Source organism: Apostichopus japonicus, chromosome 10, assembly GCF_037975245.1.
Source record: "Apostichopus japonicus isolate 1M-3 chromosome 10, ASM3797524v1, whole genome shotgun sequence".
In the NCBI taxonomy this organism is placed as follows: Eukaryota; Metazoa; Echinodermata; class Holothuroidea; order Aspidochirotida; family Stichopodidae; genus Apostichopus; species Apostichopus japonicus.
The window spans coordinates 5,086,793-5,106,166 of record NC_092570.1 but is presented as its reverse complement, the minus strand read 5'-3'; the positions used below and the strand labels follow the sequence as shown (position 1 = coordinate 5,106,166).

Here is a 19,374-nt window from a genome sequence, read left to right as displayed (position 1 = left end):
ATGGGACAACCATAGAATAAGGAGCAAATGTTGTTGATAACAAACTGCAATTATATTTCTGTAGTATAAAATTAAATTTTATCATCGACATTGCAAAATGTGTATTGTTATTTTTGCTTCCCTGTACTTAAAAATGTCATTATTTTGTCAGAGATGTAGAAAGAAAGGGCAGTTTTTTTCTGCTACTATATTGGTACTTATAGACTGATGTTGACAATTTTTTACTCAACATTTATAACATCCCCAGGACAAGGTGCTCAATGGGAGTTGGGGGGGGGGGGAGGCAGGAAAGTATGGTATAAAGAATGATGTAATATCGTTCTTGTAATATACTCAAGGAAAAATTGAGAACCCCCTTTCATAACTATCGGGTGGGCCATACTTGCCTCTAAGGCCCTGAACACCTGGGTCCCCGGGTAAACTACCACACTATTACAGAGTTGAATTGGTATAAAATTCCAGCACTAACAAATCAATGTATTTCTCTTTTTCAAGTACATTCCACAGCAAATTTGTAGTGCGAGTACAAATTCCTGAGTATGAGTACCAAATATTTACAAGGGTACTAGAAGTTTTATCCCTCTGTCTATGTTCTATGTTGATTTATCAGCCAGAATTTTGGAAACGTGATGAAAACCAGCAATAATGCAGTAAAAGGGGACAAGGTTGTTTCCCTCCCTCCATGTTGCATAACAACCAAGGTTGCACATAGTTGGTTGCAAATAGGATGCACATAGCACATTGCACAAGGTTGCACATAGCACATAGTTGCACATAATCTGTTACACAAATTACTCAAACACAAAGCATTCCCTGTCTCAACTACATTTCTCATAATTCTCAGCACCTCCCACCCTTATCAATCCCACTGGCTACCAATCCAAATGTAGATATGGTTCATAACAAACAACTTTATAGCATATGATCATAACCAATTTACAATGAAATAAATGTCAACTGTCAAAACCCTTTTTAAATGTCTACTTTACTTCCAGAGCATCATTCACAAATCAATTTATAAGATCTTTTTCCAAATCCCCCCCCACCCCCAAAAGAAAGCAAAGAAAGAAAAATCTTTTAAATCAATCTTCATCACTACTCTCTGACAGTGCAGGGCCATATGTGGAAGATTTAAATCGTGTTTTTCTGTTCAGTAATTGCTTTCCTTTCCCTCTGCCTCGACCTCTCTTTCCTTTTCCCGGAGACACAACTCTTGGATGAAGTACGCTTTCCTTGTTCGCATGAACAGTATCACGACTTGAACCACTTTTTCTCTTCCCCTGTGACAATTTGCCTTCTTTCACATTTTGGGAAAATATTTTCTCTTTTGCTTTGTTCATGTCAACATCATCAATAAACCTGGATTCTACTGTTGGTTTGGTCACCCGTTGTGGTTGTTTTCTCAAATAAGGGTTCCTCTTTGCTCTCCTGTTGGCTTGGATTCGAAAGTCCTCTTCATCTCGTTCTGGCTCCCTCTCATCCTCAATTTGATAATCTTCATCTTCATCAAAAACATTCTTATTACTTTGCTTTACATTTTGACGTTTTGCTTTTCCGTTATTCTGTTCATCCACATCTTCAACATCTTTTCTCTTCTGATCAACTTCTCCTCCCACAGTTTTAATCTTCTTTCTCTTTTCCAAAGCCAGTTCCACCTTGCTTGGAGGTTGTTTCTTCAAATAAGGATTCCGTTTTGCTCTCCTGTTGGCTTGGATTCGAAGATCCTCTTCATCTCGTTCTGGCTCCCTCTCATCCTCAATTCGATAATCCTCATCCTCATCTTCATCATAAACTTTCTTATTACTTTGCTTTACATTTTTTTGTTTTGCTTTTCCTATATTCTGTTCATCCACATCTTCAACATCTTTTCTCTTCTGATCAACTTCTCCTTCAACAGTTTGAATATTTTTTCTCTTTTCCAAAGCCGGTTCCACCTTGCTTGGAGGTTGTTTTCTCAAGTAAGGGTTCCTCTTTGCTCTCCTCTTAGCCTGTATGTGAACATCCTCTTCCTTTCGTTCTGGCTCCCTCTCGTCCTCAATTCGATAATCTTCCTCATCATTTTCTCTCTGCTGTTTTCTTTTTGGTACTTTCTTTTGTCCAACACATTCTTCATCTGATTCTTCACCATCTGCTCTTGCTGCTCTCCCTTTTACAGTCCTCTGTTTAGACCTCCCAGTCCCCCTCTTTCCATCATTAACAGGGATCTCTTGTTTTCCACTCTTTCCTCTCTTTGAACGAGTCTTTGTTTTCCTCCTACCAGCTTGGCCATCCTCTTCCTTCTCTTTGTCTCCTCCTTCTCCATCTTCTTCTCCTTCGTCGTTATAAGTTTTCTCCAGGTTTGTCATGATCCTACTAGCTCTTGCACCTCCAATCATCTTACCGGCTACAGATGCCGCACTCACCAACTCGTCCACATCGTATTCCGTGTCGGATATTTGATCCTCCCAATACGAGTCCGGTTTGACATCCTTCTTTGTGGCTGTTTCATCCTCAGCAATGTGTCCAGTAGCTTCCGAAGGCGAGGGACCATCTTCGTCTTCGTCTTGCCAGGTGTGTTTCTGCCACGATCTTCCGTAACCTTTATTGTTTTTAGCAAATAGCTTCCTCTGATTAGTCTTACCTATCCAAACATGCTTTCCCCTGTCAGATTCAAACCCTCTTGCTATTCTACCTACGGATGCCCTATCGGGCCCACCATCACTGTCGTCACTGTCCGATATATCTTCGACGATACCCATGTTGGATGAATAATCCGGATCCGAACCTCTCTTGACAGTCTTATTAGACTGTTTTCGACTATTTTCTTTCATTGGCTGGTTCTCGTGCCCCTTCCTCTCCTTGGTTTGTTCTTGGCTATCTTCCTCCTCCTCCTCCTCCTCCTCACCATTCATGGTCTCCTCAGTATTCGGAGCGGATAACTTCTGGAGGACTGCCTGCAGTCTCTTGCTTTTGATATTTTGCCGTTCCCTGTCTACGTTGGGTTGCAAGTTAAAGTAGGAACTGATCTTTCCTTGCACCTACAGGTGGAAACAGATCATTATAAGTTGGTTTAGAAGACTTTGAATTGTCACCAGAGAGAGAGCTGACATGATCTGGGAGAACCACAGAAGCTGCTAACCTAAAACTACTACTTAGGAGTTAACATAATATAGAGAGAATACCCGATAGTAAAGGGCTACAAACAATTTCAACCCTATCATGGTCATTTCACTCTTGGCTAGCTATCAGCCGGGATACATACCATACCTTTCAAAAACCTTGAAATATCACAGAAGTTAGGAAAATACCTTATAAAACCACAACATGTTATTTCATGTTGATGTAGTAAAGTAGAGAAATCCTGGACAGACATTTAACTTTGTAGTTTTATTGTGTAATAGAATATAAATCAGGCCATCTATAATCTGTTGGGGCTGACCACCAGCTATTAGTGTATACCTCTTGCTAACAAACTTACAGCAATTCAAAATATTTGAGGGAATTTGTTGAGAGAAATATATTTATGAAAGGCAACTTTTTTTTATCACTACTGGGCACATCTATATATTCAACTAATTTATTTCAATATTATTACTCTGCTGGCTAAAGCTAATAATATAAATAGGATCATTTAAGTTGAAATTGACTCAGTGGACTGTAAAGAAATTGAAATTAAAACTAGACGGACAAGATCTGATAATCCTTTAAAATTTACGGAAAACTTACAACTTTCTCCCGGAACCTTTTGAGGACAGGTAGTAAGATCTCGTCTGTTTTGCTTTGAATCCAGCCCATCTTTTCCATTGCATACGTAACTCTAATTAAGGAATCTACATATAACAATTAGTAATTAGTAGAACAGTATTAATGAATGCCTGGTTTGTAGAGTAAATACTAGTGTTGCACTTATTATCGATATGCACTATCTGTAACAGCCAATAGTGGTAACCTCAACCTAATATCCGTTGTGAGAGCATTGTGTTCTAGTGGTGGACTTGCAATGGACAATGGACAGGCAATGGACTTGATCTAAGTCTTGCCGGTTCAAGTACTGGCCAGATCATTACGTTGTGTCCGTGGGTAAAAGCTCTTTATCTACATTGCCTCTCCTCACCCCGGGTGTATAAATGGGACCTGTGAGATAAACTGTAAGTTGGGTGCTGTTTAACTGCTGCCATGTGGAGGGATTGTCTCTATGTTTGACAGGTAACGGTTATCTTCGACCCGGGTAATATTGTGATGCGCCTTGAGCACCGTTATCAGTGGATATGTCTGCTCTTTAGAAATCCTCAATATTCTTATAATTAATGCTTATTATTGTTTCACAAAAAGTTCTTCAACTTCATATTTTCAATGTCTGGACAAGGATTCCTTGTTAAATATTGGTATCCACTGAAATTGAGATTTAAGTTATCAGGTACTGGTCAAGGCCGAGATTAGTGATATCTATGCAACACTAGTAAATACTGACAAGATGTAGCTCTATATTAAAGGGTGTGAAGACTCGCGCACAAAGAAACGTCTCATGCTGGTAATCTGACCTAGTTTCGAATGAGGTGTAACAGAAGTGTAAGACACAACCATCGATCCCAGAAAATACACACACAGCTTGCCACCGTCGGTAATTAAACACTAGTGTACAGTCGATACATACAGCTACGGTCAATACCCACAACACAGTTTACATAGCAGCATGGACACCTCAGGTCTAGATAAAAGATAACAAGGTATCACGTTTCATTTCTGTATGCATTTTGTAGCGACAAGAAGAAAACGTTATTTGCAAGCAACGAAAAGTTAACTATTTCAGAGCATGGCACGAGGTTTGGGGCGAGTCTTCAATGCCTTTAAACCAAAGGAGTAGCATGCTATGCACTAAATTCCAACGGAATAAATGTTTGTAAATGAGACAGTTATTCTCTATAAGTTGTTAATTGTTATTCTCAATGCAACCTTTCAGGCACTCGAGCAGACCTCAATGAATTAAATTAGAGATGCAGTTTGAACCAGGTGTTTCCATTAATGTGCTGAATGATTTATTATTATTCTTGAAGAACCTCTGAAAGAAAGGAAAAAACCTGCCTGCCAAATGCCAACGAAATAATTAACGTTTATTCCCAGAATACTGATTTGTTTTATCCATTTTATCAAACCTTTTCATGTTGCAGATTATTTGTCTGTTCAAATACTAGAATGAGCCTCATTAATGCCCACTTGGCATTCCATACACCTTTCTTCTTGGAATTGTTTTCCTTTTACAGTAATGATTACACAAACCATTCAAATCAGTGATCAAAACATGATTTCAGGGGTTTGGATCTTCCGTGGCATGGCAGTTTATATTTTTGACCCTGTGCATTTGACCTAACTAACGTTAACGCACCAGACAGGCGTCCTTCGTTTTGCTTTAGTGTAAAAAAATTAGGAAATAAATCCTCTAATTAATTTCCAGTGGTAAATTGAAAAGGATATGTTCTTAATAGATCCAAATCAGGAGAATTCCAGGTAAACTTTTCTACGGACTTGTCGACCTCCGGATCGAGATAAGCTCTGACCACAACATGGTTGGGAAAGTCAGACGGAAGTATTACTTTGCTTAGTTTGGATCGGATTTTTGCATCAGTGGCTGATATATCTTCATTATTAGCGTCTTCCCACCATTTCCTGTTAATGGAATACAGATAACATACATGTTTACAATCTTATTTCTCTCCCTTAAGGAGTACAAAATGATACTCTAACTCATATTACTTCATTATATTACTACAGATGCCAATTTAACTTGCATTTGGTCTGGTGGATATTCCAGAAATGCAAAAAAGCTGTTGGGGTCACATATGGCTAACCGTTGGTAACCAACAGTGGCGTGTGCAAAGTGACGGGGTGGGGGAGGGGGCACCCCACCTTCCATTGTCAGTCTGGGGATGTTTTACATTCAGCCACAGGAGAATTAGACAACTTCTATGGGCATACCGCCCTGTTTTATGTTATAATTAAAACAACTTTGCATATAGAGCTACAGTAATTATAGATCTAATTTATAGCTATTGTCTTTATTACAATGGATCTTTTAAGGGCTCATAGGAGAAGCTGCAGTAACTACAATAATTACATATTAATATAGAATGTTTTGGTGTCATTCTTGAAAGATTTGCAGAGTGTACCAATCATTATTGAATAGATATTGCACTGTAAGATGAACAGCTTTTAGTCGGTCTGCACCTTCAAACCCCGCCCCCCCCCAAAAAATATATATATATGGGACAACTACAAGAAAGCACATGTTGGAATAATCTTCTCTACAAATTTTACTACATTTTTAACATCTGATAATCTTTTTCATTATATGAAACCGATTAATGAATGCCTTCTCTGCACATACAAACAAATATGGTGCCATGTGTGGTCGTGACCCTACCTGAACCTTTCTAGGCCTTCGATGCCATCTCCAGAAAATTCACTCATAATCTCCAAGGCTGTAACAAAGCCGACTCCCTGTATACCGATGGTATAATCACTCCCCATCAGTAATGCCATGTTGATAACATTTTTAACATCTGATAATCTTTTTCATTATATGAAACCGATTAATGAATGCCTTCTCTGCACATACAAACAAATATGGTGCCATGTGTGGTCGTGACCCTACCTGAACCTTTCTAGGCCTTCGATGCCATCTCCAGAAAATTCACTCATAATCTCCAAGGCTGTAACAAAGCCGACTCCCTGTATACCGATGGTATAATCACTCCCCATCAGTAATGCCATGTTGATAAGCTTATATCTATCAAGAGCTGTGAAAGATATCAGATCAAACAAAGATTAGACATGCCAACACAAGTGGTACCTGACAAGCTCACAAGGCACCAAATGCACTAGATATACAACTTACATACAACTCCCGCCCTCCCCCCCCCCCCTTCCACACACACATAAATGCCCCTACTCACAGGACATATATATATGGTTAAATTGGTTGACCATATCATGAAATTACTATTTTCAATTTAAACATGAAAGCTAGGTCATATTTTTCACAGTACAGTAATAGTGTTAGGCAAAGGAGAAAAAAACCCCCACTTATCAGTCTGAATGCTGTCATCATTATACCAGACTGCCAACATGCTTAGTGATTCCTTGCAATATTTTTATATGAGAACATTTTCTTGAGTTACAGTGCTGACAAAGCCAGGGCCTGATACACACATCCACAAAATTCACGCACTCACACCACCGCAAAGATTCCTGTTGCCTTTTGGCTAGGAGCCCACTGCAGACTACAAGTATAACTGCTGCTATAGACAAATGTATGACAAAATCATGAAGTATGACACTAATATAGCTTACAGTTAAGCATGCTAGAGAAATCACTGTAACTCACTCAGTTGTCCTTCAATGGCTTGATCATGGTAGAAGAGAACATCTCTATCTTTGGTGAAGAAATTTTTGTAGACTCTCTGACCTCCGAATAACCAAACATCGCTGTCGTCTGTGATGATGCCCTGGCACTGCCCAGATAAATCTAAGAAGGCACACTGAGCTTCAGCCTCCTGGGGGCTCTCTATGTAAGGAATACCAAAGAGATTTAACAGCTCCTGAAAAAATAAGAAGGAAAGGGGAAGAAAATAGCAAATTATCAAATATATCTTCACATGACCTTGTGGAAAGTAAAATAAAGTATGGAATGTTATCAACATCCAGGATTTATAATAGGTCCCTTCTATGACCTTCTCAAGGGTATAATGGAATATGGGATCAGTGGCCATGTGCAATGGTGGTGGTGGTGGTGTGGGGGGTGGGGGATAAGAGGGGGAGGGGAGTTACCTTTGTCTCATTGTACATGGCCTCTGTCACCGATGCTGACATTCGTTGATCCTTCCCTCTGTCTTTTTCCAAATTTAGTCTCTCCAGATCAAGTTTATCTTGCATTGTATTAAAATCTTCCTGTTGTGGTCAAAAACATAATGCAAAGCGTAAGAAAACAAAGGGAATCACTGGGTAAGCTCGGTGCTGCTTTATTACAATGCGTTTGTGTAACTCGGACTTCACAGGGTTCTGTGTTCAGTAGTCACTGGTTTGAGCTATGTTGTACGGATATACAAGCATGCTATGTTGTACGGATAATCAAACATGCTATGTTACACTTTCAGGCCCACATTTTGCAAAAGCTACTAGTACACAATCCTTTTCATCTACCTCATTAAACACAGCATCAGGGATTATTTAATTCATTTTTCAGTAAGATAGGTTAACTAATGCAGTATATTATTGATTAATTTATCCCTTCAAGATTAAGTGTTGGTTATTTACCATCTCAATTGACTGTGTACATTAGTTAGGACTGTTAAGCAGGTGTACAGAGGAACACAAAGTTTGTTTCTTGTTCTTTTTGTTGCTTCCTTGTTTGTTTTCTTCCTTTCCTGCATGGGAGTGTTCTACTTTACATTAGGATTTGTGAAATAACTCTGCCCACAACTATGTATGCTAAATAGTTAACTTAATCAATTACATGTGTATATTGTTGTATTGATCAAATAAGTAGAAAAAAATTGATATGCGAAAAAAATTATGAAAAGTTTCTTGTAAGTTACTGAATGTCTACTTTAAATTAATTGAAGTAATATTTGATGGAACATGTCTTTCTATAGAACAGTGAAACATTAATAGAAGTTATATGTTGTTATTGATGTTTAAGTTACAAGGAGAGGAGATTACATACCTGATTAAACATAAAAGTAGAGTCCTTTGAGGAAGTTGCACTTTCACTGTAAGAAAATAATTAGAAAGAAAATAATTACCTATCTGACAAAATACAAGACGTGGACAGTTTTATGTTGGGCACAATGGAGCAAATATATTTCTTCCATGGTCCCAAAAGGTACTCAGTTGAAGTTATAAAGGAATTCACTGTAAAACCAAGTCTCCCAGCCTAGTCCCCCCCTCTCCCCCCCTCAACAAATGGTGGGAAATTGAATTGTTTACTTACTCCAACAGTGTTGCATTATTTTTACTCTCTTCTAAATTTGGTATCAATAAAACATCATTTCCTGGTTCCTCAGATGGCAATAGCTCAACCTCACCAGCTGTTGGTACAGAATAAGGAGACAGCTATTTAATATTTACAGTTGGCACCATTTTTAAAAGCAGCAGAACAGATATATAGTATTCAAGTAATTGATTTCACTTCCCAGACTTTTCCAAAGTTTTGAAAAACAAGTCTATGACTTGTATGGAGTTTGAAGCATTTTAAATGGATTGCAGGGCAAAGTTTTAATGGTCTTCTGAGATGTTTGGATGACCAAAGTCAGTATATGGAGGTCGCCTGACAGATGACTACCTGTTTACATCAAATTCAGATGGCCTTTGTAACAAAATCACCCCAAACATGTAGTGCAATTTTTCGCAAACCTTAGTAAAACAAAGCTCATTGCATCCTTTCTGACATGGTTTCTTCAACTTGAAGGATACCATTTGCACAATTAAACAATCTTAACAAACTGATAAAATTTTCACCAGATCACACTTACAGTGCTCAGAATTCTCAGCATCTTCTGTTACCTTGGTATCATCCTGCCCTGTCACTAATCCGTCTGTATCAATTTCTTTCACGTCTTCTTTTTCTTCTTTCCTCCCATCTTCGTCTTCTACCATCAATATCTCATCCTCCATCACACTGATTCCTTTTGTATCGGAATCTACCAGAGTCCTATCTTGGATACTCGGTACATCTTCCACAATGTTCACATCCATCTTCACAGGGGTACCTTCACTGTGTTTGACTTCACTAGTACAATCACCTTCAATTATTCTTTCTGTAACCACAACACCTCTTGATTTCTCAACGTTCAATTCTTTCTCCTGATCCGAATCGTATTCATCTGATAAATTAACATCTGATTGACCAAGAAACCCGGGCTGCTGTTGGCTCTTTGGTTTTTTTTTTACACCTTCCTCCTTTAATTCGAGTTTATCTTCTACTTCTTCCACTACGGTTATTTCTTCGTGCCTTCTTTTCTTTTTAGGACTTGTTGAGCTCTGATCTTCTTTCCTTTTATCTAATCCTCTTAAATCTTCTTCATCTACGATAAGGTTACTTTTTCTCTTTTTCCTTAATTTCTCATCACTGTCAACTTTGTTATCATTCTTTTGTCCTTTTACGGAGGTGTTGTATTCTCGAAAAAACTGCAAGACTTCATGTCTTATTTGATTCTTTCTTCTTGTTTCGACTGATTCAGCTGGAGCTAATCTCGTAGATGATGGTAGATGATGTCCACCATATTTTCCACTCCGTTCATCATCACCGGCTTCCATCCTACTCATTACCTCTAGAGTTTTGTATTCACCTTCTAATGGTGGTCTTTTCTGGTCAAAATTTCTCACTTCCATTTCGTTTTCCTCTTCAGCATCCGATTCCTTCTTTTCATCATTTTGTGGTTTATTTTTTATCAGGAGGTAGTGCTGAGCATCTTCTGAGGCGACCCTCCCAGCCTCAAATGCTTGCAGACGAGTTTCATAGTCCAATAGGACAGCGAGATCGCCAGATGTTTTGGTCTTCATATCTTTCTGTAATTCATCGAGGCGATGAGACATCTTTCCCTTCTTCAACAATCGACTCAGCTGATAACTGGAAAAGTCGTCAGCTTTCTACAAAATAGATGAAGACGAGTTTAGTGAATTGACATTCCCTACAGTAGGACAAATAGATTTCATACCTTAATCCACACAATTGTGAAATTTCTGGGTGCATGGCATTTAATGACTTTACATTCAAGTTTTCTTTATAGGATGTAAAGTCAGGTTTTGAAACTTAACGAATGAAAAAAAAATTGTCCTGAGGTCATGATTGAACTGCAGTCAGAGGCAGTCAAACTGGACAAAATATTTGATTTAATTATGCCACTTGTATTTGGTGGATATAATGGGAACACATGACACAAAAACCAATGGGAATAGCTGAATGGCTACATGAAATTATCGTGACATGAAATTATGGCTTGATTTATTTAGTTATTGAGTTATTTAGCATGTAGATTATTAAAAGAAGACCATAATGCACTCTAGTGACAACAAAAAGAGTTTTACATTTGGCGCAACTTATGTGATATAAAAATCTTCTCAGTGAATGGTTAGACGTGACTCAATACCAACTCTAATAACATACAACGGTCAGGTTTACACCCTACCTTTGGCAACTCTTTGAACCTAGACCAGAACGGCTTTTTTCTGGATTCCCTGATGTTCGTGATGACCTCGTGCTGAATCTCCTCAGGTAGACAGCGGAATTCTTCTGAATTAATATCGATGTCATTTATGTCATCAAACTGTGCCTCCACAGCTTCCTGTTGGTCAATTCTGTCCAGGTACATATCTTCTTTCTCGTCTAGAATTGTTCTGGATCTGTGGAAGGGTTTAACGCACATATTACAGCACAATGGTTCTTTTATTTCACAGTAGACAGACAACTTGATCTGTGCCAAAATCAGTTCTTCAGAAAGGATGCTGACTGGTACTGTTTTATAACAGAGTCACTCACTGATTCTGTTTTGAATTTTTTTCAAGGGAAATCAGGGTAAACAATTTCGATCGACAAAATAATATAGTAATAAAATATAAATAAATACCATATATTAAAGTGCTGTTATCATGAAATAAAACATGCACAAGAGCACTGTACAAAAGAAACAATATTTGGAATATAAAATTACCAAACTTAAGAAAATCTAAAAGTAATAACAACAGCAATAAAAGTAAAAATATGATATAAGACAGGGTTATAAACCACAATAAAGAGCATAAAAATAAAAATATACATAAAAATGGGGACAGTAATGTGAAAAAAAAAGAACATCTAAAAATAATAATCAACCAGCATTTGCAAAAGCAAGTCTGATTTAGGGCAGATGACATGTTTGTACAGTATCCATGATTTGTGTATTAGTTGTTTAGCAATAAAAACCAATGGAATATATTTGTAGTTTTAAGGAAAATTTGGAATAATCTGTACCTTTGTTTTGTATCTTCTGGTAAAGGAGGTAGTTCAAATATACTAGCATCCTTCTCAGACTTTGGAAGCATTCTGGATAAACTTGGCTTCTTGCCTTTTGTAGACCTACAAGAAAAGAAAGGGAACAATCTTTAAGAAATATAGAAAGAAAAAAACTCACAAGATACTGACAATGTTGCTCTATTTTTGTTGCTGCAGTGATTGCAACAGCTACAGGGAAAATAAAGTTCCAGTGAGTATGCCAGACTAAGGGCCAAAAGGCATCTTTTCTTCTTATGGTGTCACTACAACTGGCAGGTAACAAATGAACAATGTGGTGACCATACAATAAGATTTCACTAGTGTTCTGATTAGACAAATTCTTAGCAAGAAAAGTTAAAAGAAAGGAAGGTTAAGAAGAAAACCTTTATTTAATAAGACTTTTGAAAAGCATTATTTTGATATTCCAAGAACAGGGAATGTGAGGGGGGGGGGAGGAGATGGGGGAGGGAAAGAAGTGGGTGGATACATGATCTACCACTATCATGTCCCAATAATCATACACAAAGTATTTTGAAGAAGACTGCTTCTTGAGTCTTGATGAAGGTTTAGTATTAATGAGCCTTGTAAACCGGTCAATACCTCTGCGACACACATTCACCCTAAATATAACCATATTGGCTGGGACAACGTCTGGTATTTACTGCAGACGGTATAAATGAAAAAGTGACCATTGAAAATGGTAGCAAAAGTTCTTATTACTGTGAATCCTTGGATAGTTCATTCAAAGCGTGACTTTTAAGATAATTCTTCACAATTCTGTCTGTCGCCCTCTTTGCTCTGGCCTCAGCCAGCTCTTTTCGCTTCCTCCTGGCATTCTGAAATAAACAAGTTTAATTCTTTTCATCAGGAATGTTTAAAAATGAACATACAGTAGTCTAGTACCACTCACAATTAAGATATATGGTACAGTGGTGCTTGCTGCATCTTGTAGTATGTATATACCGCTAGATAATTCTGGTTGAATTTAAATGTCAACTTTAACTGCTTTATAATAACCTCCTCTCCAAACCCTCAAACCAAACAATTTGCAATTAAGACTTAAACAAATCTGCATATCTTAAAGTGGAATACTAAATATTAAAAACCTTGAAACCTTTCAAGTATCTGTAAATTTAGGAATTAAAGGGTGTGAAGACTCGCGCAAAAAGAAACATTTAATGCCGGTAATTTGACCTAGTTTCGAATGAGGTGTAACAGAAGTGTTAGACACCACCATCGATCCCAGAAAATATTTTTTTTTTTAGAAAGAGCTTGCTAAAGTCGGTAATTAGACACTAGTGTACAGCCAGTAGATAAAGCTGCGGTCAATACCCACAGCACAGTGTACTAACGACACAACAATGGACATCTCAGGTCCAGCTAAAGATAACAAGGAAACAAGTTTCATTAAGTACTGTCTGCATTTTGTAGCAACACAAACAAAACATCACTTGCAAGCAACCTAAAGTTAACTTTTTCAGATGGCTGCACAGGGTTTGGGGCGAGTCTTCAATCCTTTGAAGACTTACAGTTCACTTTAAGGTAACAATCTGTGGATTTCAACATGCAAATTTGAGAACCTGACCTTCTGTAAGTGTTCCACATCAAAAATTTTTACAATGTTTAATTTCTCAAAAAGGCATGAGGAATATAAACTATTATGTTTACAACTGCAATATTTATTTACTTCAGATCTAAAATGACATTTAATTACATCAACAAATTTCTTTCGTAGCAAAAGAACATGTTTACAAATATATGGATTGAAGATGCGGCCTTCTTTTTCCTGAATGTTGCAAAGTTTTGATCTTATCAAACATTTGAGTTTACAACTTTACATCATAGTCATTGAATTATATTTTCATATTTGCACACGATTAATTGCCATGATTCTGAAAACATAGCAAGAGTCACTTACAGTACTACAGAAAGATAACACACTCCATGATTTTAGGAGTTCAGATACCATTCTATACTTACATCAAGATATGTAAATTTATATACCACAACATAGATAAATCACCTTAAAATCAGAATGCACTGAATATAAAACATATTGATATGACACCATTTAACACATGTTGAGCTTTGAAACAGTAGATTATATATATACAGAGCCCATGAGAACTCACCAGGGTATGTTTCTTCAGTTCAGGAGCAACTCCATCAAAGACAAAGATGGGTTTGATCTTGTAATGAAGAAGTTTACATATACGATTGAAGAGGACCACCAGATGGGCATTGGCTCTGGTAGCCTGGTATCCCTGCATTCCATACATGGCTTGGTTTAACCAAATGCTGACATCTGGTATCCATGCATCATCAAGGAAAACCAATATTATTAATGTTACCAAGACACATTGAAATGTATTGAATGTGGCCCAGAGCTCCCAAAAACATAGGCACAATCACTAGTTTTAATGGCATTACTGGAAATTTTTTCACTAAATACAAATACATGATATAAGCAGTTTTAAAAGCCCACAGCAGCTGTATACAGCACATACAGTATGCAAGATAGTATTCAGAATGAAATGCAATATATATGTTATTATCATCGGGGCATGGAGTTAACGTTTTAATGGTGCTTTTAATGATGCTTTAAGCTGAAGACTAAACTACAAGACAGCAAAGCTCTGAGTACAAGCTGTTATGTATCAATACTGGTGTACTGCCATGTACACAGAATTGTATCCTCCAGTGCTTAAAGGTTGTGCAATGAAGTACTAGTCTGTGTACATAATACATTGCTTGAAACTCTCTCAAGTTAAATAAAGGATACCAACTGCCAAAATTTTGCCCTCAAGAGATTCCAAAGTAACAGGTTTTCCTGTCGGTGCCAAGAGTTTCCACAATCCATGAACACCCATACTGATCAAGTTTCTTTACGCCTCAATAAAATCTGTAACGACAGAAAATTTGCATTGCAATAGACATAGAAGATCACTGAAATGCTTACCATACTTTAATTGAAATATTGCATGTCAAGTACACAACCTAAAATAACAGAACATATGATCCGGTTACCCTAAAATATGTGCAAGTAATGCTGGCAAAGTTTCATAACATTGAACTCTTCAGCTGTATTTCTGTAAAAAAATTCAGGTCAGGTAACATATTTAGCAAAATTTACAGCAATAAACATATAAGCTAACATCGCATATGCTAAATGAGGCTAGCCTAGTTTTCATTTAACCTAGGCCTAGGCCCGCTCCCGGCCTATAGCACTAGCGAAGCGACTTTATAATTATATTAGACGTTGGTTGCGAGTAAAAACTGATCTTTATTTCTAACTGAACAGCTTACTCACAAAAGTTAGGCAATCATCATCATTCCATCAATGTATCGGTATCAGCTGGGTTCCAAGACTGTCTAAATGGTATAGAGGGAAAAAATGAGATATGAGACTAGACTTGTCTAGTGTAAGTAGTGATTCTGCTATGAGTTTGGGTTCAATTATCTATCGAACGCGAGTATTGACTTTTATGGTGGCATACTCCTATTATAGTCTATATCCATCCGCCCGATTGTTCCCGTTTCAGGAAAAGTGCCAAATAGCAGCAGGAAAACATCTTTTTTTTTGACCTGTTATCAAGCATGATCTAGTTTTTTTGTGGCTTGCATGTTGAAGAATATGAATGGAAGTACATGTGATGAAAAAATGGGTCAATTGAGGCAATTTTAGACCCCTTTAGGCCTCCCAGCTAGAGCAGCGTACGAAAATAGTTTACTCCTGAGCGATTTGTTTACAAGTGACGAAAATTTCCGGCTCGGATAGCAAAAAATCTACATGGTCATGATACGAAAAAAGGATGGTGCCACAAAAGGCCAACTTGGCAGCTATCCGGCGATGGGTAGCGTTTAGCTAGTGAGAACTTCTATCTAGACTTAGAGAACACATTACTTTTGTGATTTAGTGTGTAAGTCAATGGGGCTTTTAATGTGCGTATGCTACCTTATTGGCTACAGGTGTCGCACCAAAATGAATTGTTCCATTGACTTACACACTAAGCTCGTAATTTTCAAGAACCGCCAAAGCATAGATAGAAGTTTACAACTGGCATATCCTTACCTACCATCATAGCTGAACTTTGGACCTGTCATGGCCCTTACTAATTTTCCATACGACGACCGTTTAGAGTTTGAGCTTAGAAGAGGAGCAAGTTTAGCATACTGAACCCAACTCTTCCATCTGCTCGCTCGGAGTAAAACAATATTTAACCAAAGAACCTCTAAAATGGTTTGCAACACCTTCAATCCTCCCTATTTTCACGCCGTCTGTACTTGCTCTTGCTCTTTCACATAACGGCTGAAAAAAAAACAATGATGTTAACTGATAATATGCTAAAACAAGCATTACGTTAGGTCATTTTAGCTCATTTCCGAGTCCCCGAACACGGTTAACTTTTCGAGCAGATGTACACTACTCCACTCTTATTGTGCTGTGGTACCTACAACCAGCGCACATGATGTCCATGAAAGGGACTCATGGTTACAACAATGACTGTACAAAAACTCACATGCATAAACTGCATGAGAATTGTACTGTTATCATACCAGGGTAGCTCCGAGGTTACAACATCATACAATACGTGGAGACAATCTCATGTAATAAGTTAACAATACTACTACTACTAATAAAAACATAATAATATTAATAACAATTATATGGCTATAACACATTCCATAAATCGTTACCGACAATCTCAATGCACGCACTTCTCAATACATATTACCTGCTGGGAAAGTAGTCAAAGGGAAACCAATAAAAAAATATATCACAAAAGTAGATAACTTAAAAGAAACACCAATTAGAAACCGAGAGGAAAATAGGATTATTCTTAACTTTGTTCTTTATTTGAAAACATTACAAGAGTTGGCTATATTGAAGAATACAAACGCGAAGAGTAACATTAGCATATGGAGTTTCCAGAAAGTATGGGAGGGGTAACTGCTAAGTCGAACTTTCGATTCGACTTGCTATTTCAACATCCGACTTCGTATCTCATAATTCACAAGTTCTCTCATATTTCCCATTATTGTAGTTAAAAATTACATTTTTAATTAATTGGTCAGTGTAGCCCCTGCAGTCGAAGTCTGTCTGAAATTCTAAATTTAGTGCCTTAAATCTCCTTCAGTTTTGCACAATTAGTTCAAGTTATACGCTTTAACAACCAAACATACAATTCCCTTGATGATAACTGCAACAGGCCAAAAAACGTTGCACCGGTTGGTCTTTTATCCAGTTTGATGGTATGGTTCGGGCGGGATGTAGGATGATATTTATTATGGTAGACTCCAAAATCCAAGAAATATCTACAAAATTTGCGATCGCTTCACTGAAATCGATGCAATAACAGTAGCAGACGACATCCACAATTTGACACTTCTGTTACGTCAGCACTAACACACCACCCATATCATGATGCTTCTGTACTGTATATTGCATTGACAACTGACAACAACACTGGCAACAACTGTACGTAGGCCTATTATAGTGGGAACGACCTCTTGGTCTGATACGTTACAGGCACGATAGTGCATATGAATATTTGTAATAATTTTAGTATCTGTAGCTCTGATTTACTCATATAACAACCTTTTGAACAAAAGGTAAGTTTAATGGGGATACGATTGGGGTATAACTGGCGAGACATCAATCCTCAGTGAAGCTGATTAGGCCTAACGTTGTCGGTAGGTCAATAAAGCGATACTGTACATGTTACTGCAGTGCTAGTGTTACTTTATGTTAATCTGAGTAGCCTAACGGACGTTAACACTACGATTGGTAGCATGATGGGTGCACGTAAGAGTTGGAACTGCAGATTGTTCCAGTTGTCCAATAAATTTATATATAGGCCTATTTCACTCAAATTGCAACATTTTTAATAGGTCGTATCTATTGGCACGTGCAGTGGCGTAGGAAGGTACTTTTGAGTGGGGGGGCTGAAGACTGATGGCCGGCCTGGGGGAGGGGTCTAAGGGGAGGGAGTGTCCCCTCCCCTTTGGAATTTTTTGCATTTCCAGGTGGCCTCAGATGCAATTTGGTGCAATATAGCACACTTCAACACCCACTCCATTTTGTAAACTTAATTTTGTATTTTCACCTGGCCTTAGATGCAATTTAGTGCTCCAAATGAGATTCTTTTCTCATTTAGAAATGAAAAAGGGGTTTTCTGACTTGCGGAGCGGGGGGGGGGGCGGAATGATACTTCCGCCCCTCCACATTTTTCACTGGGGGGGCTGGCGCCCCCCAGCCCCCCCGGTTCCTACGCCCTTGGGCACGTGCACGTGCCAATAACAACCGTTATTGTTACGTTGACGTACCAATAAACATCGATATTCGCACGAACATGCTCGTGCTTATAGACAGTGACTTTACACACGAAGGCGTGCCAGTAAGGTAGTTATTCGCACGAACGTGTATGTGGTATAAGTAGGCATGTTAGCATGTAGTGATTAGAAAAGCACTGAGTAGGCGGGGAAGGTAAACCATGGCCCCAACCACAGTGTTGGGTGTGCACGGTCGATTTGCCCCCCCCCCACTTGCCCCCCTGAAGATTTTGGTTAATGAAAATTTGCTGATTCTCTAAAAAAAAGGTTATCTTTTTCAAAATCAATAGCCAAATCTGTAAAATATGAGAGAAATCAATGATGTGATCAAATTCTGGGAAAATTCAAAGAAATAATTAAAGATTTTGTTGGAATATTTCAGAAAAGATTTGTTGCAAAACTTTCTTAAAATGCATAAGGAATATGATGAATTTAATTCATCTAGTCGCTTGTTTGCTGCTTCAACAGTTTTGTAATCCTTTATTACAAAAATAGAAAAAGTATCCATATCCTTTGAACATAACCCTGGAAATCCCCATAGTTATCAAATTCCTGTTCCATTGTCATGCACTGCTGTGTTATTGTCCATCGATGTCCTGTTCATCCCTCCCAGCCAGCACATATCAGGACAGTTCATTGGTTACATCAACCACGAGCGCTCATTGGTCAAGTTACATGCGTGCTAATAGTCAATGTTATTCGCACGATTACGTTCGTGCGAATAGCCACAACGTTTTTAATATGTACATATGCACATCTAGGGCCTATATTTAAGAGATTGACCAAAATATTGATAAAACAGCATTTTCCAGAAAATTTCATTTCTAGGATAGTATGAGTCTGACTTCATACCATAGTAGTACTGTAGTTGATTCACCTGAAATTCGCTCCAATGACAAATAGCCTACATGGCCTATCCTTTGTTGTATTACTATACAAATATTTAAGGTACAGTAGGCTACATTTAGCAAGTAAGTTTGGGATATGTTCATTATTTTGAAGACAAGTTTTTTTCTTAATGAGTATTCCTTCTAGCC

General features: G+C 37.9%; 1 protein-coding gene across 1 annotated transcript; it reads right to left on the bottom strand.

Annotated features, from left to right (window-relative positions):
- Positions 1–14: 14 nt before the first annotated feature.
- Positions 15–15,444, bottom strand: LOC139975186 (DNA excision repair protein ERCC-5-like). Its single transcript, XM_071982873.1, has 15 exons — positions 15,315–15,444; positions 14,787–14,906; positions 14,137–14,309; positions 12,725–12,840; positions 11,984–12,088; positions 11,163–11,376; positions 9,507–10,623; positions 8,966–9,062; positions 8,699–8,744; positions 7,804–7,923; positions 7,361–7,574; positions 6,629–6,773; positions 5,454–5,643; positions 3,706–3,792; positions 15–3,017 (listed from the first exon to the last, which is right to left on the bottom strand). The coding sequence occupies exons 2-15, from the start codon at positions 14,872–14,874 to the stop codon at positions 1,083–1,085; spliced, it is 4,647 nt and encodes a 1,548-aa protein (XP_071838974.1). The 5' UTR covers positions 14,875–14,906; positions 15,315–15,444; the 3' UTR covers positions 15–1,082.
- Between the last annotated feature and the right edge of the window lie 3,930 nt (positions 15,445–19,374).

Bases quoted from the DNA above. Each gene is read 5' to 3' on its own strand.
- LOC139975186 (XM_071982873.1), bottom strand. From the start codon at position 14,874: ATGGGTGTTCATGGATTGTGGAAACTCTTGGCACCGACAGGAAAACCT. The intron at 5,644-6,628 runs GTAGGGTCACGA...TTCCATTAACAG, and splicing joins GAAGGCCTAGAAAGGTTCAG to GAAATGGTGGGAAGACGCTA. The intron at 3,793-5,453 runs ACATATCCTTTT...TTAATTAGAGTT, and splicing joins CTGATTTGGATCTATTAAGA to ACGTATGCAATGGAAAAGAT.